The sequence below is a fragment of the Notechis scutatus genome, chromosome 2 (genome assembly GCF_049901735.1).
Source record: "Notechis scutatus isolate UNSWTSFEM ecotype Mainland chromosome 2, rNotScu1.2, whole genome shotgun sequence".
NCBI classification, from domain to species: domain Eukaryota; kingdom Metazoa; phylum Chordata; class Lepidosauria; order Squamata; family Elapidae; genus Notechis; species Notechis scutatus.
In genome coordinates, this window is record NC_142010.1 from 177,123,778 (window position 1) to 177,149,382 (window position 25,605).

The 25,605-nt window shown below is 39.2% G+C and overlaps 1 protein-coding gene and 1 long non-coding RNA gene across 2 annotated transcripts; both read right to left on the reverse strand.

The window, feature by feature from the left end:
• Positions 1–1,149: 1,149 nt before the first annotated feature.
• Positions 1,150–7,920, reverse strand: LOC148132419 (uncharacterized). Its single transcript, XM_087957487.1, has 4 exons — positions 7,833–7,920; positions 5,171–5,238; positions 3,315–3,718; positions 1,150–1,287 (listed from the first exon to the last, which is right to left on the reverse strand). Exons 2-3 carry the CDS (start codon positions 5,222–5,224, stop codon positions 3,332–3,334), a joined length of 441 nt encoding a protein of 146 aa, XP_087813613.1. The 5' UTR covers positions 5,225–5,238; positions 7,833–7,920; the 3' UTR covers positions 1,150–1,287; positions 3,315–3,331.
• A 10,293-nt stretch (positions 7,921–18,213) lies between these two features.
• Positions 18,214–22,436, reverse strand: LOC148132420 (uncharacterized). Its single transcript, XR_015747982.1, has 4 exons — positions 22,370–22,436; positions 20,254–20,321; positions 19,207–19,365; positions 18,214–18,430 (listed from the first exon to the last, which is right to left on the reverse strand). It is a non-coding gene; the product is annotated as an uncharacterized LOC148132420 (long non-coding RNA).
• Positions 22,437–25,605: the final 3,169 nt, after the last annotated feature.

Below are 25,605 nucleotides of genomic sequence, written 5' to 3' on the forward strand. Positions count from 1 at the left end.
ACTTTTCCATTGTAACCATATACACATCTTTAATTGGTTTGAACCAATTTACCTGTGTGGGTGGGGGCAGCCTTAGAAATTATTTGGTTGGGCTGTTTACTGATGGCTCTTTGGCAGTTTCCTGATTGGGGTATTGTTGACTTGATTATTGGTCTGAAATTAACCTTGAAATTAATCTATGCTGATTTGAGTGCTGATAACTGGCGGACAGGTGCTGGAGTCCTTTTTTTCCCCCTTTGGGGCTGGTTGATTATCTCTATAGATGTTGTTAATGTCTATGTGTTTATGGGTAGTCTAGGATTGTCACATTTTCTCAACTGAAACTATGGTTAAATCTGCCTATATGTTGTGAAATTAAAGAATTTTCATCATGTCTTCTGACTGCCTGTTGATGTTCATGAATGCGTTCTGCCAGTCTTCTGCCTGTTTGTCCTACATTGTGGTTGTTGCAATTCTTAAATTGTACGTTGTCTTCTAAACAAATACTTCTGCTCGGTCTTCTAAGAAGTAGATGACAGTAACAAAAATAGGATAGGGTTCATACTAGTCCTAGCAGTGTAAGTTCTTTTCTGAGATTGGCAGGTGAGCTAGCCCACTTAAATCTCAAATAAGCAAAGGGTCTGGATAAGTATTCATCCCAGAATTCTGAGGGAACTTCTAGGTGTGTTCACTGGATCATTAACTGATCTGTTTAACCAGTCTCTTCTAACAGATGGAGTTGCCCTGGAGTCTGGACTAATAAACCTCTAATTTTCACAAGACAGGAGCTAGGAAAGAAGCTGGAAGGTATAGGGTAGTGAGCTTAACATCTATAGTAGTGACGTTAGGGTGTATATAGAGTTCTAGAAGGCAGTAATTTCAAAATTAAGCAAAAATCAAGAACACGGGTGTATAACAAGGGAACTTCAAAAGTTATGTTAGAAAGTACTACTTCACAGAAGTAGTAATGGAAGCTTGGAACCAACTTCCAGCAGAGTAGTGGGTCAATTATTTATTACTGAGTTTAAACATGTTTGGGATAAACATGTGCCCTTTGGACAATGTTTCCCATCTCACTCATAAGAACAGTTACCTACACACACACACACACACACACACACACACACACACACACACAAAAATATAAACAAAAATCTAGAAGAAGAAATGTAATGTTGGTCAAATTTATTTAAAGGAAAACACTACAAAGTTTTAAAAGGGTCCGTCTAAATCAGAGTCATTTGTTCAGTTATGTCAGAAGGAAATGTGTGTCTTCTAGATATCTTTCAAAGAGCACCTCAGCAAGATCTACAAAACAGGAAGAAAACAGATTTTCAGGTATTATTTCAGAACTCCCCCTCTTTACAACTAGAATAAGTGTTGCCTGCCTACTTCATAAGTTAGTTCTCAACAGCTCCAGAATAACTGTTATGTTCTTTGCTCTAAGCAGCCTTTCTCAAGAACCCATTCAGATGCATCCCTCATGGGATCTCCATGCCAGAAAGTCATGTTGTTGGGGAAGGCAGATCTAGACTCTCGCTCAAGGGGTAACTCCTGCATAGGCTTAATTTCTTTTTCTCCATTTTCCTCTTTGATATAGAACTTCAAGGGACTAAGGCAGGAGTGGGATTCAAATTTTTAACAACCAGTTCTGTGGGTGTGGCTTAGTTGGTGGGCGTGGCTTGGTGTTAATGTTATTGGCTGGGTATGGCCAACTCAATATCACTCACATTGAGGCACGCATCTCGCCTGGCCTCTCATGACTGTGGGGATGCTGCAACAGTCGTAAGTGTGAAAAATGGTCATCAGACACTTTTTTCAGTGCCATTGTAACTTTGAATGGTCACTCCACACAAGCAAAGTACCAGCAAAGGAAGGGAAAAAAACTCCAGAGAAGTTCCTTAGACAGGAAGTCTAGTCCTGCCAAGAATGTAATAAGGGTTAATGGAGAGGCAGTTTCTGTAAACAACACCAGAATGTTTCCTTCCTGCCTTCCTTACAGGATTAGGCCAGTAATTTCTTCTAACAACCGGTTCTCCAAACTGCTTAGAATGTTAACAACTGGTTCTAGCGAATAGGTGCGAACTGGTAGAATCCCATCCCTGGACTAAGGATTAGGGAAATAGCCCACTCTGGTCCCAGCCATAGGAACAGTGATCAGTGGCTCTGTAGCATCTTCGCTATTCACCAACAAGGGAAGATCAAGTTGGACCCAATGCCAGAATCAGAGTTATCACTTTGGTCTGCCATTGTGCAACTGATGGTCCTCCAAGATTTTTTCATTCTTTGAAGCTCATTCACACGAATGTCTTCCAGCTACAAAATTTGTTGGGTGAGGGGCCAAGGGAACAAGAGCCCAAAATGCATTATGAGAAGTGGTTCCACTCTGCAGTGCACTTCATTTCCACAGGCTGTTTGAAAATCCTTTGGTTTAACTGAGATACGACAGGGAATAAAAGTGATACGTAAGTAACTGTCCTCCACAACTTAACACAATGTCTCTTTTTCTCAAAATGAGCCTGGTTGTCCATGTGCAAGATTACCAATCATTCCATAGGTGAAGCTCTTTTGTCATTTTCCAGGAAAAGCAGGAAAGTTGCAAGTGACAATGTTACCAGAGGAATGGATGGAGCAGCTGCCTTAAGTGAATGTTCGCTACTCACACAAGTGGGGATGTGCGCACACATTTGCCCGCCACTTCCACAGCCCAGTTCCAAACAGTTCAAAGCCCAGTAGTGGGCCATAGGTTGGGGATCCCTGCTATATAATGTTACCCAGTATATAGGATATTACCCACAATTTAGGCCTTCTTGTTATAAAGTAAAACTATAGTATAAAGGATGACACAAACTTTAGTTTTCTATCACTTTTCCACCATTTTTCTATCATTAGACCTCTTCATTGGAGTTCTCATCATTATAAGATTTCTTAAATGAAAGATAAAAATCAGATTTAGTAACCTGGAGAAGTTTAAGCACCTGTGCTAGAGAATAACCAAGCTGGGTAAGCAATAAAGAGCTGTTTGGTGGTATTTGGGCAAGGAGATTTCATCCAAAGCTTTAATTCTCTTGGTAAAGGTCAGAACTTATATTACTATCTATTTTTCACATAATGACCCCAGATGGATCACAGCAACCAATTAATAATTTTTTAAAAAGCCATTTCCCCCACCCAACACGCATATCAAGCTCTCAGAACCATTCCATCCTAGCCCAATGATTCAGGCAACAGCTTTCCTGTCCCTGAAGGCTAAAAGGCTGAATAATATTGGAATGGTAGTAGAAATAGCCCACAGCATATTCCCTTTTAAGGTGAAATATCTCAGAAGGACTTACCAGTCAACAGGACAGGTTTAACCTCCAGGAGGACCGGGGGGTCCTGGGGGTCCTGGGGGTCCTGGAGGGCCTGGGGGTCCTGGGGGTCCTGGAGGAGCTGCGGGTCCTGGGGGACCTGCGGGTCCTGGACCTCCTGGAGGACCTGGGGGACCTGCAGGACCTGGGGGACCTGCAGGACCTGGGCCACCTGGGGATCCAGCAGGCCCCGGGGGCCCCAGAGGCCCTGCAGGCCCCACTGGTCCTCTGACCCCTGGAGCTCCTGGTGGCCCGGCAGGACCTCTATTGGCTGGTCTAGCATTCTTTAAGAGAGCATTGATTGCATTTTGATAGTGATAAGGGTCATAATATGGAGCTGGGTAAGATGGATATCTCCGTCGTTCATTGCTTCCACTTTCACTGCTGGCCTGGAAGAGAAGGAGAAGAATGATGAAAACATCCCATGAAAATGGATACATGGATTTAATGTTGTGATTATAATTAATTTAAACCATTTCATTTTTTGTGATAACTGTTTTTGACTCAATCAGCTCATCAGCTGCGCTACTTGTGGGATTGATTCCCCAAGCCAAATCAATCCTCTAGAATTGCAGCTCATCATAAAGGCAACCAAATGTTTTTGGTTGCCTTCAGCCAAGCATCTGGAAGACCATATGCAAAATGAGGAGTTTGCCTTCCAAGGGACATCATCCCAAATCCACCTTGGGAAAAAAAATTTGTAACAGGAAATACTTTGTTTGAAGCCTCTTCTAAAGCATGCCGGTGTTTGTCGGCATTAGCAATTGTAAGATGTGTGGTCTTCAACTCCCAGAATTCCACAGCCAGCCATGCTGCACCTTTTAAAGTTGCCAATGAGAAGGAGAATCTGGTTCAAGTTTCTGCAAGTGATGAACTTGCTATATGGACCCACTTCTTTCTCTTTCCCTTTCTCTCCCTGATTCCTGATTCCTCTATCCCAGCCTCCTTTTGCAGAATAGAATAGAATAGGAGAGGAGAGGAGAGGAGAGGAGAGAAGAGAAGAGAAGAGAAGAGAAGAGAAGAGAAGAGAAGAGAAGAGAAGAGAAGAGAAGAGAATACTTTATTGGCCAAGTGTGATTGGACACACAAGGAATTTGTCTTTGGTGCATATGCTCTCAGTGTACATAAAGGAAAAACTACATTCATCAAGAATCAGAAGATACAACACTTAGTGATAGTCATAGGTTACTAATAAGCTATCAAATCATACTAGGAAATAAATAAAACAATATATAATGTAAAAATACAAGCAACACAGTTATAATCATAAGAGGGAAGAGGTAGGTACTATGAAGTGTTATTATAATCTAGTAGTAGAGGAATAGTAGTAATACAGTCTTAGTAAATACTGTAAGTTGACAGTGTTGTGGGAATTAGTTGTTTAGCAAGTGATGGCATGCGGGGGGGAAAATGTTCTTGTGTCTAGTTGTTCTGGTGTGCAGTGCTCTATAGCGTCGTTTTGAGGGAAGGAGTTGAAACAGTTTATGTCCGGGATGTGAGGGGTCTGTAGATATTTTTACAGCCCCCTTTTTGACTCGTGCAGTATGCAGGTCCTTAATGGAAGGCAGGTTGGTAGCCACCGTTTTTTCTGCAGTTCTAATTATCCATTAAAGTCTATGTCTGTCTTGTTGGGTTGCAGAGCCAAACCAGACAATAATAATCCTGACTTCCCTTACTGAACCTTCAAACAAGAATCTTAAGAAAACAATTATTCTGCCCAACCCATTTTATAAACCACGTTTCCCCCTGACCATCAAATTCTTACTGTCATTTTTTTTTTCAGGCATTAAATAAAACCTAAAAATATTTCTATCATGCAATCACAATGAAATAATGTGTACCTCTAAAGGAACAACGAGGGCAAAAAGACAGGCAAGAACAATTACAATCTTCATTTTGTTGGATAAATCTGTAAGATCAAATAGTTATTAGTTATTAACAATTAGTTAACTAAATGCCCAGTTAATTCATGCTGCTCAAGAAAAAATTGTCCACCTCCAAATGTTTATTAGAACTCTGTCCTACCATGAGATAGACATCTGGAATTTTTCTTCCCAGATTCCATGCTCTACCCAATTGTGTTTAAGAAAGTGATAAATCATGTATTGATTTCTAATGAATATCAATGATAAAAAAAGCTTTCAACATTATCTTGAAAACTTCCTAATTATCTTAAAAACAAATCTAAACCTTTATCCCTCCCATTGGCTGTATCAGAGTCTGAACTGAATCTTCTGATTTATATTTAAGAGACAGAGCCATTAGAGACATTAATGGTCTTGAACAATGTGAATCCTTTTCACTTTTGATATTACTCTCTTCCAAAGCTTTTGGGCAGAATCCTCTCAGTAGGTGGCATTCATGCTATGGAAACTCTTGCTTTATGGGGAACCTGAATTTTTAACAGACAGGGAAGACCATAGGAGCCTTGGTAACTAATTCTCTAATTCCTATGGATCTAAGCATTATCTGATTATGAACATTGGAAGGAAACTATTAATAGAAAAAAGTATTACTATTTTATATGAATACTTTCATGTTCTCCATTATTCATCATGGTAAGAAGAATACAACAGTTACAATATAAATAGACACTACAGTCCTATAAACCTAGGATGATGGGTCCTGAATTAGAAATGTAAATTTGAAGGAATGTATTTTTCCCATACATGAAAGATAAATTTGATTTTGACTTGCTCTATCAAATCAGGAGAAGAAAAGTGGAACAGGGAAGGGCAAAGGGCCTGTTCTTCTAACTGTTTGGTCACTTTAAAATGAATGACGTCAATAATATCAAATCACCAGGACCAGATGGATTACACCAAAGTTCTGAAGGAATTGACAGACAAGCTCTCAGAACCACTGAACCATATCTTTCAAAGAACCTAGAGCAATGGGGAACTACCAGATGAATGGAAAAGAGCTGGTGTAGTTCCTATCTTCAAAAAAGGGGAAAATGGATCTAGGAAATTACAGACCTATCAGCCTGATATCAGGATCTAGAAAGATTCTGAAAAAGACAATCAAGCAACGAATCTGCAAACATCTAGAAGCAAACAAAGTGCATAACTGGAAGCCAACATGGGTTTGTCAAAACAGATCATGCCAGACAAGTCTTACTGCATTCTTCAACAAACTGACAAAATGCTGTGGATACAATATACTCGGGCTTTAGTAAAGCATTTGATAAAGTAGACCACAACCTACTACTTGACAAGATAGAAAAATGTGGGTTAGACAGCATCACTACCAGCTGAATTTGTAACTGGCTGACCAACTGCACTCAATGTGCTGTCCTTCCTGAAACTACATCTACATGGATGGGGTACCCTAAGGCTCTGCCTCCATACTCTTCAATATCTTCATCAATGATTTCAACAAGGGGATAGAAGGAGAACTCATCAAATATGGAGATGACACCAAACTGGCAGGAATAGCCAATACTCCAAAAGATAGGCTCATGATACAGAGGGTTCTTGACAGACTTGAACCCTTGGGCCCTATCTCACAAAATGAAATTCAATGGTGAGAAAAGCTGTTGAGACTCTAGAAAGAGAGCGACAAAGATGGTTGGGGACTGGAGGCTAAAACATGCAAAGAACGGTTGCAGGAATTGGGTATGGCTAGTTTAATGAAAAGAAGGACTAGTAGTGATATGATAGTGTTATTCCAATATTTAAGGGCTGCCGCATATAAGAGTGGGGTCAACCTATTCTCCAAAGCACCTGAGGTCAGGACAAGAAGCAATGAATGGAAACTAATCATGGAGAGAAGCAACCTAGAACTAAAGAGAAGTTTTCTGACTGTTAGAATAATTAATCACTAGAATAACTTGCCTCTAGAAGTTGTGGGTGTTCCAATGCTGGATATTTTTAAGAAGAAATTGGACAACCATTTATCTGAAATGGTACAGAGTTTCCTACCTGAGCAGGGCATTGGACTAGAAGACCTCCAAGAGGCCTTCCAACTCTGTTTTTCTGTTAGGACTTGCTTAAAAATAAATAGAGCACCCTCTATACTGTACTGTGAGGTTTCTGTGTTTTGGATAACAGTTGACCATAATATTAAAGAAGCAGTTCGATATTAAGACCTGGAGTGCAAAGTAGCTGTAAATAAATTGATTCCAGTGATATAGTTAAGCATGTGTTGCTATGTCTATGTTAGGTTGTGGGAAAGACGACTCGAGACCAGTTAATCTTTAGTTGCTTTTAATTTTCTTCTCGGTAACTGAACTAACAACGGAGCCACGGCAGCCTCTTTTATAGCGGCTGCTCACGGCTCGCGACCAATGATGGCTATTCAATTTTCCCGCTGTCGGTCGAACCAATCAGAATGGAACATTCAAACATTCAAATATATAACAGTCTATATCCCCCACTAATTTCAAAATATCTCGAAGCAATCAAAATTCACCACCTGATATTTATGCAGCTTTTCATGTCGGTAATTCTGCTTGCCAAATAGCTGCCGAGGAAGCATCAGAACAAAAATATTCTGACTTACCTTTTTCTTTGCAATGCTGCTTTTGCTCTGCTCTCTCTGAGTGATGTTCCGAGATGTAGTGGCAGTGGTTATATACTCTCTGAAACTTTCTGGGATTAGGTAGGTTGTCTATCAACACAGTTTCTGGGATTAGAAGATTTTTGTTCTAATCTTTTACAAATACGCATGTAATAATCTTCAAATTTCCCATGTTTTGAAATATTTTGAATCTTCCAGAAGATTGTTTTGTGGTAAAGTTGAGCAAGTTACTTTAGAAATTTCTTCTCAGGAGTTGATAGTGGTGAACCAGCAAGACACCTGAAGAGCTTCTTTTAGCAAGTGGAAAATTACCTTCAAGTCAAATGAATGACTCTATAAATACATATTATTTTCTAGTATTGACATGGAAGTGATTTTCTATTTCTTTGTTCTGGAATGCTTTTTTCTCATTTTCCCAATTTAATACACAATCCTAGAATTTCCTCGAGCTCCCAGGGCACAGCCCAGTTCAGCCCAGCCCCGCTTTCCTGAGGCCCAACTGTGCTTACCTCCTCAAGGCTGCTGCTCTCACTTTCCTTGGCCAGGTTGCTTATGGTGTATACAGGAGGGCAAAGTGTGTGCGTCAGAGGGAGGCCCACTCCCTCTCCATGCAAGGAGATCTGGCTTTGTTAATTAAAGCATTCACAGTGATAAGATGGGAGACCACCAGGAGAAGTCAGGAGGAAAAGGCAAGGGGGTGGCGAAAGGACAGCAAAGCTGCTGGTGGCCAAGTGCTAAGGCAGAACTTCCCTCAGACCCTCACTCACTCTCATTATAATCTCCTTCCTTCCTTTTCTTCTTCCTTCTCCTTTCTTCTTCCTTCCTCTTTTTCCTTCTGTTTCCTTCCTTGCTCTCTTCCCATCTTTCCTTCTTTTTCTTTCGTCTTTCCCTTTCTCCTTTCTTGTCCCTTCTTGGATGCTCAAATGCAAAAGGGGAAACATTTCTCCTTTTGTTTTGTTTTGCTTTTAGTTTGTTTTGCTAGCCCTCTGCCAGTGAAAACGGAGCTCGGTGCATGCAGCTCTCCTGAACTCAATTTTCACTGGCAGAGGGCTGCAGGAGTCTGTCACAGACAAAAATGGAGCCTGGGAGGGCCGCATGGGAGGGCCCTCCCAACCTCCATTTTCACTGGCAGAGGCACCATGGGCCAATCCTTTGCTGTTTCCAGGGCAGCCCTGTAGACCAGATCTAAGCACCCCGTGGGCCTAGAGTTTGACACACCTGATCTATCTTATATTCCTTATTATCAGTTTATCCAAAGTTATGCTATATTTTAATAAGCCTTAATCTGCAACTCTGATTCACATAAAGAAGTATATTCAGTTAAGGTCCTGGAACTGTGACTCAACAGGTAAGACAAAAATCTTGAGGGGCCAGGTGCTGAAGGTTTAATTCCTCATTAAGCTGACCAAGTGGTATGGACATATCTTTAAAAACAAATGAATGCTGTATATTAAGGCTTGTCCCTGGCTTGGCTTATTTCTTTAGAATATCAGGCTGTTTTTCTGGATTGTTCAGCATGTTTGTGGTAATAAATTCTCTCTATTCACTTGCCTTATCCTAGGAAAAATCCGGCCTCTGAGTCAGTTGTATTATCTTCTAAGTTTCAGCATCTTCAATGAAATCCACCATTGGCCAATATTTTTTAACATTGCGTAAATTCCCCCATGTTATCATAAGGTGAGCTACGCTTCAGAATTCAATTTTTGCCACATGTATGACCTGCTTTTCTTCAGAAAACTCTAGCTCACTTTCATGTTTTTCCCCCTGCATTGTGTCTCACAACAACATTGTGAGAGAAACTGAGCTGAGAGTAACTGGCCCAAATTCTAAACTGTATTCACATCTGGCTCGAATGAACTCTGTAAGATGTATTGTACTGTCAAGTGGAAATTTGAGTCCTTGTCCAGCCTCTCATTAGGAGCGTCTGTGGTGCAGTGGTTAGAGTGCAGTACTGCAAGCTACTTCTGCAGCCAACTGCCTACAATTTGGCAGTTCAAATCCCACCAGGCTCAAGGTTGACTCAACCTTCCATCCTTCCAAGGTGGGTAAAATGAGGACCCAAATTGTTGGGGGCAATAGGCTGACTCTGTAAACTGCTTAGAGAAGTCTGTAAAGCACTATAAAGAGGTATATAAGTCTAAGTGCTGTTGTTATCTCAATATTCAGTTGATCTAGCATATATATTCGGAAAACAACAACTGAATGAAAAACTGCTGGTGACCTTCTACCTCTGCGCCATAGAAAGTATCTTAACTTACTGCACCTCTGTATGGTTTGCCAATTGCACAGTGGCAGATAGAAAAGTACTCCAGAGGGTTAATGTCATTGCCCAGAAGATCATTGGTTGCCCTCTCCCCTCTTTGGAAGAGCTTTACAGCTCCCCGTGCCTTAAGAAAGCTCAAAACGTTCTCAAAAATCCATCTCATCCTGGGAACCCTTTTTTTGAACTATTACCATCTGGCAGACGGTACAGGATAATAAAAACAAGGACAAATAGGCTGAAAAACAGCTTCTATCCCAGGGCAGTAGCTCTTTTGAATTCTGCTGTATAGTGCAGTGTTGGTGTGGTGTCGGGAGTTTCCAGTTCAATGTGTGGAGGGTGAAGGATGTGTGTTTGTGTTTATTTTCATGGTCATGATGTGCACTGAAGATGGTGTTTGATTTCGTTGTATGAGGTGCAATGACAATAAAGTAAACTAAATTAAACTATAGGTAGCCCTTGAATAACAAGTTTGTTTAGTGACCATTCAAAGTTACAACAGCACTGAAAAATGTGACTTATGACCATTTCTTACAGTTACGACCTTTGCGGCATCCCCATGTTCATGTGATCAAAGTTCAGATGCTTGGCAGCTGGTTCATATTTATGAGGGTTGTTGTGTCCCAAGGTCATGTGATCACCTTTTGTGACCTTCTGACAAGCCAAATCAATGGGGAAAGCCAGATTCAGTTAACAATCAGGATTACTAATTTATCAACTGCAGTGATTCACTTAACAATTGTGGCAAAAAAGGTTGTAAAGCTCACTTAATCTCAGAAATTTTGATCTCAGTTGTGGTTGTAAATCAAGGATTACCTGTAAATGCTGTTGTAGTAAATTCTTCAATAGAGCAAAAGGCTAGATTAATTGGTCTCCAGGATTCTTTCCGATCTATAATTGTATGACTGAATCTCAATTTTCCCCCCTCCATATTGTACTTTGGTACTATCTCTAATGTTACTCTAGCTTAGATAAAAGACTGGTTTGAGCAAAAATGCAGTGAACTGTTATAGATTATCACTTTTCTTAGATATTCCTTTTGGGTGGAGAAGTAACATCAAATGTACTCTGTACTTGATACAATTGCCTCAGAAATTTGTTTAGCCACCACCTGTGGAGAATTAGGAAGATTATACTCCTTAATCCAGGGTTTGGACTTCCTTTTCTATTTGCTAAGAGAATGGGGCCTTCTTGAATTAAGATGATAAAACTAACAAAACAAGAGATTTTTTTCTACACTTGCGGTTTTAGGGTTTAGGATTAGATTTTGCCAAACCCTTAATATGAAGAGAACATAAGTTTGTTTATATCTGTGGCTCCCTGAGGCAAAGAATAAATCCTATAAAACAGAGCAGGTGGAACCAGGAAAGATTTACAAACGACGTGCCACTTGGTAATATTGCAGAAAGAAAGGACATAAAAAAGAGGTATATTTTTCTTTATGAAATACCTGGATGGTGAGTATGTTGGGTGGAAGGGAGAAGAATTTAGCCAACTGATTAACAGGTTTATTATTTAATCACATTCAGTGTTTCATTCAGTGTTTCATTCAGAATCATTCAGAGTTTCTCAATCAAAGGGTTCTTCCTCATAACTTCATAGCCAAGTTAAAGTTCTTGAAATAACAAAAAAACTACACAGTCATAAAATGTGTTAGTGTCCACTGGGAATCCTTACCCTGCATAGGCTCAATGCCAGCCACTGGTGATGTCCTTCTGTGTGGAGTGCAGGACACGTTAAGGAAAGAGATTAGTAGTTTCCCACAATTTTAATTTTTTAATCTCCAGCCAAATGTCATCAGGTGTAAGAAAACATCCACCATCCAGTCTCCTTGTCATGGGATGGAGATGGGGCTAGAAAGAAAGATCATTTTGACAGATGGCAAGATAGGCAGATTCTAGTCCATTGTCAGAATTCATGCTGGATTGGCAGCAATGTTGTATGTGATATATTCAGTTTGTAGTTGGCTTCTTTTGGAGAAAGCCTTAATGCAATCCTCAAATGGATCTATTCTGCACTAAGCCTATGTTAAAAGAAGTCTAGCACCAGCTGATTGTTGGGTTCTCTTTGAATGCACCAGCAGAAAATATTTGGGCAGAACCAGAGTTATTCCTCTGGATTCTTTTGGGTATACATTTAGTGCTCTTCCAAAAGAGTGCTAAACCCAATGGTGGGATCTAGCTGGTTCTGACAGGTTCAGACAAACTGGTAGCAATAATTCTGGCTGGCCACACTCTCCCCACCCCAAACCACCCCACACCGCCCAGTTACTCTTCATCTCATCTGCTTGCCTGGCATAAACCCATTTTCAAACACAGCTCAAAAAATGACTGACAATCATGGGGATGAACTTATATGTGCTATGAACTAATAAAGAACTGGTGCTCAATCTACTGCCACCACAGTTCAGCTATTATTCATATTGATCCAGATCTTTATTTTATTTTTTATTTTAACTTGATTTGTCAATCGCTTAAGAGTAAACATAGTTATGAATACATGAAATGGATACATATAAGAAAAATAAAAAGAAACCATAGGACAGGGACGGTAGGCACGTTGGTGCGCTTATGCACGCCCCCTACAGAACCTCTTAGGAAAGGGGCGAGGTCAATAGTAGACAGTCTAAGGTTAAAGTTTTTGGGGTTTGGGGAAGAAACCACAGAGTCAGGTAGAGTATTCCAGACATTGACCACTCTGTTGCTGAAGTCATATTTCCTGCAATCGAGTTTGGTGTGGTTAACCTTGAGTTTGTATCTATTGTGTGCTCTTGTATTGTTATGGTTGAAGCTGAAGTATTCATTGACAGGTAGGACAATGCAATGTTTGATTTTATATACTATACTTAGATCGGACCAAAGACGGCGTAGTTCTAGATTTTCTAGGTCTAGAATATCAAGTCTGGTGGCATAAGGTATTCTGCCACGAGTAGAGAAGTGGAGAACTCTTCTTGTGAAATATTTCTGGACTTTCTCAACTGTGTTAATATCAGATACGTAATGTGGGTTCCAGACTGATGAGCTGTATTCAAGTATTGTCTAGCAAATGTTTTGTATGCTCTAGTTAATAGTGTGATATTACCAGAGAAAAAGCTACGCAGGATTAGGTTAACAACTCTTAACGCCTTTTTGGCTATGTAGTTACAGTGTGCTCTAGCACTTAGATCATTAGAGATGAGTATTCCAAGGTCCTTGACAGAGTTTGGATCATCAACAAGGTCTTGACTATTCAGCTTGTATTTTATTTTCTGATTTATTTTTTTTAGCAAGACATCATTTCTGTACTATGATTTCTGAGATCATAGCACAGGAGGCAAGGCAGTGGACCACACTGCTGGTTAAAGCAGAATGGCTGGAAAGAAAGTGCTAAGGAGACAGAGCAGAGGAAGCATGCTGGGCTGATCCTACTCACTAGAGGTCATCTGATTGCAACATCAAAAAGAGCCAGTTTGGTATGTTGGCCTAGGATCCAGGAGATTCTAAGTTCTAGTCCCCCACCATCACCCTTAGGAATCAAACCGGTCTGACTGAGTTTGTGGCAGTCCCTCTTCTTAGTTCCATCCATCTCTCAGAGTTGTTGTTGTGGGGAAAATAGATGGAGGAGTACTATGTATGTCTGCCACTTTGAGTTACGTATAAAGTAATAATGGGATAAAAAAAATCTAAGAAATAAAATGATCAATGAAGTAGACAGATTGCATCCACAGATGTCTACAGAGGAAATCAAAAGGAAGTAAGAAATGAAAGTAGTATTGTGCTATCCCACATAAAATCTGCCCCTTTTGAATACGTGCTATGATGATGCAAACACAAAAAGGGTGAAACTCACAGTGTGACACTCCTCTTGTCATTTTAAAGAAATAATCTGATTCTCCCAAAGTTGCTAGGACTTATTCATACCAGCCAGGGTTAGATGTTACTGAGCAAAATGGCATAGCCGTACTCTATCCTTTCTGTGCTGGGGGGAAAAAGGGACAGCAGTGCAAAAGTCAGAGAATAATAGAATGAATCAGAATGAACATTTTCAAAGTAAAATTGATGTCATGAACCATGGAGAGGGTTAAAGATAAATGAGAACAATATTTAGAAATTATAGCTATTTTGCTGTTTTATATATACAGATGAAACTCGAAAAATTAGAATACCGTGCAAAAGTTCATTTATTTCAGTGATGCAACTTAAAAGGTGAACCTAATATATGAGATAGACTCATTACATGCAAAGCAAGATAGTTCAAGCTGTGATGTGTCATAATTGAGATGATTATGGCTTGCAGCTCATGAAAACCCCAAATCCACAATCTCAGAAAATTAGAATATTGTGAAAAGGTTCAATATTATAGGCTCAAAGTATCCCACTCTAATCAGCTAATTAAGCCATAACAACTGCAAAGGGTTCCTGAGCCCTTAAATGGTCTCTCAGTCTGGTTCAGTAGGAATCACAATCATGGGAAAGACTGCTGACCTGACATTTGTGCAGAAAACCATCATTGACACCCTCCATAAGGAGGGAAAGCCTCAAAAGTTAATTGCAAAAGAAGTTGGATGTTCCCAAAATGCTGTATCAATGCACATTAATAGAAAGTTATGTGGAAGGGAAAAGTGTGGAAGAAAAAGATGCACAAGCAGCAGGGATGATCGCAACCTGGAGATGATTGTCATGAAAAGGCCATTCAAAAGTGTTGGGGACTTTCACAAGGAGTGGACTGAGGCTGGAGTCAGTGCATCAAGAGCCACCACACACAGATGGATCCTGGACATGGGCTTCAAATGTCGTATTCCTCTTTTCAAGCCGCTCCTGAACAACAAACAACGTCAGAAGCGTCTTACCTGGGCTAAAGAAAAACAAAACTGATCTGTTGCTTCTCTTCTGATGAGAGCAACTTTTGCATCTCATTTGGAAACCAAGGACCCAGAGTCTGGAGAAAGAATGGAGAGGCACACACTGCAAGATGCTTGAAGTCCAGTGTGAAGTTTCCACAGTCTGTGTTGATTTGGGGAGCCATGTCATCTGCTGGTGTTGGTCCACTGTGCTTCATTAAGTCCAGGGTCAACGCAGCCGTCTACCAGGAGATTTTGGAGCACTTCATGCTTCCTTCCGCAGATGAGCTTTATGAGGATGCTGACTTCATTTTCCAGCAGGACTTGCCACCTGCCCACACTGCCAAAAGCACCAAAACCTGGTTCAAAGACCGTGGGATTACTGTGCTTGATTGGCCAGAAAACTCGCCTGACCTGAACCCCATAGAGAATCTATGGGGCATTGCCAAGAGAAAGATGAGAGACGTGAGACTGAACAATGCAGAAGAGCTGAAGGCCGCTATTGAAGCATCCTGGTCTTCCATAACACCTCAGCAGTGCCACAGGCTGATAGCTTCCATGCCATGCCGCATTGAGGCAGGAATTGCTGCAAAAGGGGCCCAAACCAAGTACTGAGTACATATGCATGCTTATACCTTTCAGAGATCCGATATTGTTCTCTGTACAATCCTTGTTTTATTGATTGCATGTAATATTCTAATTTTCTGAGATTGTGGATTTGGGGTTTTCATGAGCTGTAAGCCATAATCATCTCAATTATGACACATCACAGCTTGAACTATCTTGCTTTGCATGTAATGAGTCTATCTCATATATTAGTTTCACCTTTTAAGTTGCATTACTGAAATAAATGAACTTTTGCATGATATTCTAATTTTTTGAGTTTCACCTGTACATTAGAACTCTGATTCTGCAACCCCCTTAAAGTCTCAGAGGAAGGTAGACTTGCTTGGACTTGCTTGGATGGGGTCTTTTCTCCTAATAATATTCCATGTTATATATTTATTCTGTATCTATAAGCAGTGTATCAAATTTCTGTACAGTCACCCCCTCAGCCTCTTCCTGTTCTTCTGTATTCCAAAATTTGAGGTTGAGTCATATCCAACTCCTTATTGGTATCCATTTCTTGCATTAGGTACAAAATTAGTTTATATTCAATCGACAATTCCTTGGCTTCTCCTGTGGAATTCAGTCTAAATCTTTGTTCTAGGTAAGTCAATATTATTCCCAGTGAAATGGAATTTTGCTCTTCTTCAGGATGCCAGTTAAGAAGGTATAAGCTTTTTTTCTGCCTCAAAATTCTGACAGGGATTTCCTCCAGGAAGGTTATCCACTGTCAAGTTTCACTGTAGATTTAAAGTGATCATCTAAGAGAGGTGTCAAACTGGATTTCTTCGCGAGCCAGATCAGCCTTGTAGTTCTCCTCTGTGGGCCGGGGGGCGGGGGCAGGACAACGTATCCTGCAGCACCTGGGTGGCCAGTTTTTGGCTGGCAGAGTGCTGCAGGAGGCTTGGGAGGCCAAAAATGGGCTGTGCAGGGCAGTGGTGAGATTCAAATGTTTCTACTACCGGTTCTGTGGATATGGCTTGGTGGGTGTAGCAGGGGAAGGATACCGTAAAATCTCCAGTCAGAGGTGGTGTCTGCCGGTTCTCCGAACTACTCAAAATGCCCGCTACTGGTTCTCCAGAACTGGTCAGAACCTCTGAATACCACCTCTGGTGCGGGGACCTCATGAGACCTCCACACTGCTTGTTTTGCCCGGCAGAGGCACCACGGGCCAGTCCTTTGATATTTCCAGGCTGGCCCTGTGCGTTTAAGCACCTCATGGGCCGGATCTAGCCCACAAGCCTTGAGTTTGACACTTCTGATCCAAAACATTCTCTTGCTTTTCTTATTACAAATTGAACTAAAAAAATTAGTACTTTTCATGTGGTGACAAATAAGAAATCTATTCTATATATTTTGTCTATTACTGTTTTGATTTTCTCTTCTTCCCAACCTATTAATTGAGCCATGGATTTAATCATTCTCAATGTCAATCTCGAATCTTTCTGCAGACTTTTCTGGAAGTACTGGAAATCTTAGTTAAACTTCTGTTCTCTTTAATACCAACAGGGTCCTCTCATCCAGATCAGCTTCATATTGAATGTCTTTCTTCACTGATTTATACTCCAAAAAAATCCACTCTATCTTTTATCTGTTTAATTTCTCCAGTTAGCTGACATGGTAACTTTTCTCCACTGAGGGTATATCAATTTTTAGTTCAAGGTTTGATCCCATTCCCTGATTTGCTTGATATGTTTTACTTGAATATTGTTACAAAGTCGTTCTTAGGAGTTCAGATTCACTTGAACGTCTTTTTTCTTGGTTTCTTCTGACTATCATGTTGATAATTCCAAGAATGTCACAAAAATATGAATTATAATTCCATTTAATTTAGGCATTTATAGGCAATATTATGGTATTTGGCTCCCTTGTGGGGTAAACACTATTGCTGTCCTATTAAGGTGTAATGTACAAGCAAAGTTCTCGTCTTGAACTTTGTGATCAAATATCCCATTACAGTCAAGCAGCTTTAAACCTGGTGTTAATTCCTATCCAATCAACTTCAAGTAAATTGGAATTCTTCCTCTCACATCTACACACACCAAATATCTTTAAAGCTCTACTCAGACTCTGAGGTCCCTTCTAGCCTCATGATTCTATGATTCTAGAAAGAATATGACCTCTGAATCAGATGCATCATCATCACGTTTCAGCATCTTCAATGGAATCCACAATTGGCCAAGATGTTTTACACTGCATAATTTCCCCCATGTTTTCATAAGGTGAGTTCTGCTTCAGAATTGAATTTTTGTCGCATGTATGACCTGCTTTTCCTTGGACAACTCTAGCTCATGAGTTTTCTCCTCATTTTGTCCTGCTACAACACTGAAGGAAACTGATCCGAAAGTAACTGGCCAAAATATCAAGCTGTAAGCTCTGTGGTCAAGTGGGGTCTTGATTTTCTCAGTCCCACTTCAGCATCTCAATTTTTTTTCAATTAAATCTCATCACCAACTAGGATCTGAAAGGGAAAAAATGCTTTCAAAAGTACTGAATCAAGTGCCCAAACAATTCTTTTTGATAAAACTTTTAGTATTTGATAACTGGCCTTTTTTTTTTTTTTTTTTTTTGAAGAGTAATGTTTTCAATTCCTTTTTCTTTTATTTTTGTTTTTAAGCCTGCACACTTTATTTCAGCCCTTTAAACTGATGAGACAAAATATGCTCCGAAGGCCAATCTTTGGGAAATGTTTTCCATTTTATTCATGAATACCACAGCGAAAGCACACAAATACAAACAAATATTTTTTAAGAAGAAATGTTATTCTGTCAAATTTATTTAAAGAAAAGCATGCATGCGTTTAAAAAGTCGATGTAAAGCAGAATCATTTGTCAGGCTATGCCAGAAGCGAAAGGATGTCTTCCGGGTATCTTGTAAAGAGTAGTTCAGCCGGACCTACAACAGAAATGTAAAAACAAACAGTAAAAAAACTCACCTGATTATTATTATTAGGTATTATTCCAGAAATCCTCTCTTCATGAATAGACTAAGTGTTGTCTGCCTACTTTATTAGTTAATTGTCACAACAACTCCATAAGAACTGTTCTGCTCTTTGATTCTAAGCTAGGCCTTTATCTTTACTGGGGGTTCTCTCTCTCTCTCTCTCTCTCTCTCTCTCTCTCTCTCTCTCTCTGTGTGTGTGTGTGTGTGTGTGTTAAAATAACAGGTTCTGCAATTTTGAGCTCCCCACTTCTACAGACCAACCAAGCTGGCTTCGATAAACATTTCTTTGGTGCTTCTTGGGCAAGATGGCTTCATTTAGAATAGGGGTAGGGAACTGTGGCCCCTTCATTACCTGTGGACTTCAATTCCCAGAATTCCTGAGTTAGCATTCTGGGAGTTGGTCCCCAGGTCATTAAAAGGCCATAGTTCCCCAGCCCTGATTTTGAGCTTTAATTCTATTGGTAAAGGGTGGAATTTATACGAGCATTTATTTGTCACAGAGTGATTCTAGGTGGCTCACAGCAACCCATAATAGCAACCACCAACACTCCCTCTCCCTCAAGCACACAGACCAAGATCCCAGAACCATTCATACTGCTAATTCCTTGACTGAATCCCATCTTAGCTAAATGCTTGTGGGAATAGACAGGCTAAAAGGATACAATATCATGAAATGATAGTAGGAACAGCCCACTGTATAGTCTTTTCTGTGGTGAAATATTTCTTACCAGTCAACAAAACAGGTTTTATTTACGGTGTGATATGGCATCTTTTACAACATCCTTGAACTCCTCAAATAACTTCACACCATAGTTTATAGGGGCAAAATTTGAAAATGGCATTTGGGCTGGCCCTTGTTCATTTCTTCCACTTTCAATCCTGCCGGCCTGGAAGAGAAGGAAAAGAATGAGGAATACATGAGATTGAAACCGATATTTAATGCAATTATATTGTCATGTTGCAATTATATTTTAATGCTGCAATGAAAGGGTATTTAACGTTGTAATTATAATTATTTTTTTAAAATCATTTTTTTGTGATAATCGTTTTTGATCAAATCAAAAGTAGTACTATTTACGGAACTGATTGCCCAAGCCAAATGAAGCCAGCCATCAGCAAAGATTGCAGCCCATCACAAGACTGATCAAGTAAGCATATTGGTTGCCTTTATCCAAAAGACAATATAAAAAAAAATCTGGATCCCAATTTTCAATTGGGTTGGGTGGTCATGGGATTATAGAAGTTGATCTTCCCAATAGGTCATCACCTTCCAAGCTTTCAAGGATATTATCCCCCGATTCACCTTTGGAATTTTTTTTAACAAGAAATACTTTGAAACCTGCACAGTAGACCATGTTTCTCAGCACTGGCAGCTGTAAGATCTGTGAACTTCAATTTCCAGAATTCCCCAGCCAGCCATGCCACACATTTTACAGTTGCCAAATTAAGAAAAACTGCTCCGTGCTAGTGAAAAGGAGTATCTAGTTCAAGTCTTTGCAAGTGATGAATTTGCTGTATGGATTCAACATTCCTTCTCTCTCTCTCTCTTTGTCTCCCTGATTCCTCCATCCTAGCCTCCTTTCACAGTATGGAATAATAATGCTGACTTCCCACATTGAACCTTCAGACAAGAATCTTGAGAACATGAATGCTTTGCCCAATTGTAAGCACCACATGACCCCCTGACCCTCAAAAGTGTGTGGGGTTGTTGTTTTTTCAAGCATTAAATGAATCCAAGATATTTCTATCATGCAATCACAATCCTTAATGTTTACCTCAAAAGGAACAATGATGGCCAAAAGACAGGCAAGAACAATCACAATCTTCATTTTGTTGGATTAATCTGTAAGAGTAATCAGTTATTTTTTAAAACTCTCATTGCAAAAACTGAATTACACACGTGTAAGCTTTCATATCCTGAATGCTAATTAATTCCTGTGCTTCAGAAAAAAAGAAATTTGGTCTTCTGAAAAGAAACAGAACTAATCTAATTCAAAGTTGGATCCTCGTGAACCTTCTGAAGAAAGTCATGATACAGAAGCTACAGAAAGGTAGGTAATATTCATTACAATTTGTTTTACAGAAATTAACTATTTTTTATAAAATAATGGTTATTCTTAAATAAACAAACAAAAGTACTCTGCATGTATTTAATTCAAATCTGATAAGCAATATATTTCAGAACTATACCTGCCAATTTCCTATTCTGTGTCCAGAAATAAAGTAACAATCCTTTAACATTCAACATGTAAGAATGATAGAATGCCATTAAAAAATAACAACAGCCTAGTATTAGAAAAATGCTGAGACTAAAATCTTGGTGATCTCCATTCTATCTGTAAAATCTATTAGATTTTGTTCTGACCCAAGCCTTGTTCAAATTAAACAAACACAAACTGTGTATAAAAGCAAACATTTTTTAATGCGGCGCTCGGAATTCTTTGCATTCCCAGCCAAGAATCATTTAAACCTAACTGAGATAAAAGCAAGCCCTTTCAATGTTGTAAAAGGCTGCCAAGAACAGAAGATTCCTTTGGCAGGAATCCTCTCAGTGGCTGCATTCAGGCTGTGGACCTTCTTGTTTCATGGGGGAAAAAACGCCCTGAATTTCCAACAGACAGAGAAGACCATGGGAAGCTCAGAGACTAATTCTCTTATTTCTTTGTACCCAAGCTTTAGAACATTGAACATAAAATCATAGAGTTGGAAGGGACTTTGGAGGTCTTCTAATCCAAACCTCTGCTCAAGCAGGAGACTGTATACCATTTCAGATAAATGGTTGTCCAGTCAGCCACTTTATCTGACTACGAACATTGGAAGTATATAAAAGTATTGCTGTTTTATATAAATACCTTATTCATTGTGGTAAAAAGAATTTAGCAGTTGAAGTGTAAATAAAAACTACAATCCTATAATCCTAGAATGATGAGGCTGACCTTCTTAATCTGCCCTTCTTAATTTCAAGGAATACCTCCTCCCCATAAATTGTAAACATTTGTTTTAGTAGAAAATGAATGAATTTGATTTTGACTTGCTCTGTAACAGCACAATAAGAAAAGGCAAGGAAACAAAAGACAAGAAAAGAGAGAAATAAAACAGGGAAGGGCAAAGACCAGAGGTGGTATTCAGCAGGTTCTGATCAGTTCTGGGGAACCGGTAGTGGAAATTTTGAATAGTTTGGAGAACCAGCAAATACCACCTCGGACTGGAGATTTTACTGTATCCTTCCCCTGCCACACCCACCAAGCCACGCCCACAGAACCAGTAGTACAAAAAAATTGAATCCCACCACTGGCAAAGACCCAGTTCTTCTAAAAGCATACCTGACTATTTGATTGCATTAAGAAGAGTAATGTGTTTTGTTATAAGAAGTGACCATTGTATTAGAAAAAGCAGTGCAATATAAAGAACTGAGGTGCAAAGCAGCTATGAATAAATTGTTTTCAGTGATATAGTTGAGCGTGTATTGCTGCTTCTATATCCCCCACTAAACTCAAAGTATCTCAAAGCAATCAAAATTGACAAGATTACATTTATGCAGCTCTCCATTTCAGTAAGTCTGTTTGCCAAATAAAAAGGATCAAAACCAAAGCATTTTGGGGGGGTGGGGTGATAGAGGCTTGTTCTTTTCTCACTGAGTGATGTTCTGAGATGTAGCGGCAGTGGTTATGTCCTCTATATTAAGACCTGGGGTGCAAAGTAGCTGTAAATAAATTGATTCCAGTGATATAGTTAAGCATGTGTCGCTATGTCTATATCCCCCCACTAATTTCAAAATATCTCGAAGCAATCAAAATTCACCGTCTGATATTTATGCAGCTTTTCATGTCGGTAATTCTGCTTGCCAAATAGCTGCCAAGGAAGCTTCAAAACAAAAATATTCTGACTTACCTTTTTCTTTGCAATGCTGCTTTTGCTCTGATCTCTCTGAGTGATGTTCCGAGGTGTAGTGGCAGTGGTTATATACTCTCTGAAACTTCCTGGGATTAGGTAGGTTGTCTATCAACAGAGCTTCTGGGATTAAAAGATTTTTGTTCTAATCTTTTGCAAATATGCATGTAATAATCTTCAAAATTCCCATGTTTTGAAATGTTCTGGGGTGTCGAGAAAATTGGTTTGTTTGTTCAGCAATACACTTTAGAAGTTTCTCCTCAAGAGTTGGTGGAGATGGAACAGCAAAAAAAACCACCTCTTTTACTGAAAGAGTTTCTTTTAGTAAAAGGAAAATTACCTTCAAGTCAATCTCCATGCATACATATTCTTTTCTAATATTGACATAAACATGCTTTGCCATTTCTTTGTTCTGGAATTGTTTTTCTCAATTTCCCAATTTAGTCAACCATCCTAGAATTTATTTATCCTCTCCAGTCCAAGAATTTTATTTTATTTATTATTAAATTTCTATACCATACCTGTCATCTAAGTCAGTGGTTTTTAACCTGAGCGATATCACCCCCCCAGGGGGCGATTTCATTTTTCAGGGGGGCGATGGAATGAAAAGGGGTGACGTGGGGGTGAAGGAACATATCATGTGGGGGTGATATGGGGGCGATGGAGCGAGAAGTTTTGGGGACACTTTTGAGACTTTTTTCATACAGTGAACTGTCGTACAAAAACATCAGATCGCTCGGTATTAGTGCATTGAACTGTGTTTTAAAATGTTCCTCCAGCTAGCTTCAGTACAGAATGCCGTACATATGTGAATACGCATCACTCATCTTCATGTGCGTTGCACAGCAGCCTCTATCACTCTACCCATTAAATTTGTCACTCTGATTTTTGTTGCTTTCCTTCTATAAAAAATTTCTTTGTGTCTTTTTAACAGTGTGCATGAATATATATTTTCCTCAAATCTTAATTTAGTTTCAGAGTTTTCATCTTGAAATTCTTAGTTCCTGCATTGCGGTTTGTTCTTATGCCCGTTTTATATTTCTTTTTGCGTCTTAAAATTCACTTGTAATTAAATCATTAAATGTTACTGTTTTTTTCGGGCATTTCATTTTCTTGCAATTGAATTTTGTTTTCAGTGGTCATTGCATTTAAGTGTCTTGAATAAATAAGATAATAATGAAATACATGTATCTCGAAGTTTGGGAGTAAAGAGATGGGTGGCATCAGAATTTTTCACACAGTTGAGATATGGGAAAAATACTGGAAATAAATTATTTGCACCGATATGTCCTGATGACAATTTTAAAGAAAACAAAAAACGTGTTTGCATAAATTGAAGAATTATTTCCCTGTGTTGTGATTGAGAGGTTATGTTGGGGGAGGGGGGCAATGATAACTTCCTCAATGGCTCAAAGGGGTGATTCTTTCAAAAAGGTTAAGAACCACTGATCTAAGTGACTCACTATTTTACTTTGTGGTGAGCAAAAAGTTACAAGCAATTCGGTTATGTAAATCCATCCATGTTCACTTATGGTTGCTGTTGTGACTTAGAAATGTCTGATACTAGCTTATAACATGTGTCTTTAACTAAGATTCTGGTTAATTAGAAATGTTGTGTGATTCAATCTAAGTCATAACATTATCCTGCTTTAATAGAGTTTTAAGGAAGTTTTGGCTATAAACACATACGGCATACCTAGTTACCGACTTATCTCTCCTTCAATAGCATTTGTAGAAAATCTGAATGAAAGCTGTGGTTTCACTACCACATCCCAATCCCAATTATCTGTCTCATGTTATTTACTACCAGTTTATCTACAGTTCTTCCTCATCTTAATAAGCCTAAATCTACAAGTCTGATTCACATAAAGAGGCCTCTTCATTTTAGGTCCTAGAGCTATGATCCACCAGGTAAGCCATACATCTTAAGGGTCCAGAAACTAAATATTTAATTCCTCATTAAGATGACCAAGTGATATGGTTTACCTTGAAAAATTAGTGAATGCTATAAATTAGGGCTTTTGTTTGGCTGGGCTTATATTTTTAGAATATTGGGCTGGGTTTTTAAAAATTGTTTAGCATTCTTGTGGCTATAAATTCAACTTATTCACTTGCCTTGTCTGAGGAAGAATCCACTTTCTACATCAGATGTATCATGATATAAGATTAAGAATCTTCATTGGAATCCACAGATGGCTAACACTTTTGACATTGCATGATTTCCCCCATGTTTTCATAAGCAAACTCTTCTTCAGAATTCAATTTTTGTTGCATGTATGACCTGCTTTTCCTCAGACAACTCTAGCTCACTTACATGGGGTTTTTCCTCCTCATTTTGTCCTATAAAAACACCCTGAGGGAAACTGATCTGAGAGTAATAGGCTCAAATTGACTCTGTAAACTCTGTAGTCAAATGAAGATTTGTGCTAGTCCAATATCTCAATCTACAATTTAATCTCATCAGGAAAATGCTCCTGGTCTTGATATGCATATAGTTGCTGTAGTAATTAATTCTGAAACTGGACAAAAGGTTGGATTAAGTAATCTCCAGGGTCCCTTCCAATGTATGATGCCATGACTGAACGTCAATTTTTTCCCCTCCATATTCGTGTTATGTTTCAATATTATCTCTAATATTACTTTAGTCTAGAGGAACAAATAACCCTGTGGAACAGCACAATGAAATGTTGCAGAGGAGATCATTAACTTTCTTAGATATTGCTTTTGGGTGGAGAAGTTATGTTAAATTTACTCTGTACAAAACAATTGGGTCATACGTTCTGTTTAACTGTCACCTGTGGAAAATTACACTCCTTAATCCAGAATTTTCTCTTCCTTTTCCTATTTGCTAAGAGAATGGGGCCTTCTTGAATTAAGATAATAAAACAAACAGGAGAATTTCTACACTTGAGTTTTTAAGGCTTAGGACTAGATTTTGCTAAACCCTGAATATTAAGAGATTGTGGGCTGTTTCAGATCTTCGGCTCTGTGAAACAAAGAAGAATCCCTGTGAAATGAAGTGGATTGAATTAGGAAGGTTTTACAAGTGATACCTCATAATATTGTAGAAAGAGAGGGTGTAAAAAAGAAGTATGTTTTACTTTATAAAATACTTGGATGGTGAGTATGTTGGGTGGAAGGGAGAAGAATTGAGCCAACTGATTAACAGATTTCCTGTTTAATCACATGAATAATTCAGTGTCTCTCAATCAAAGGGTTCTTCCTCAAACTAAGTT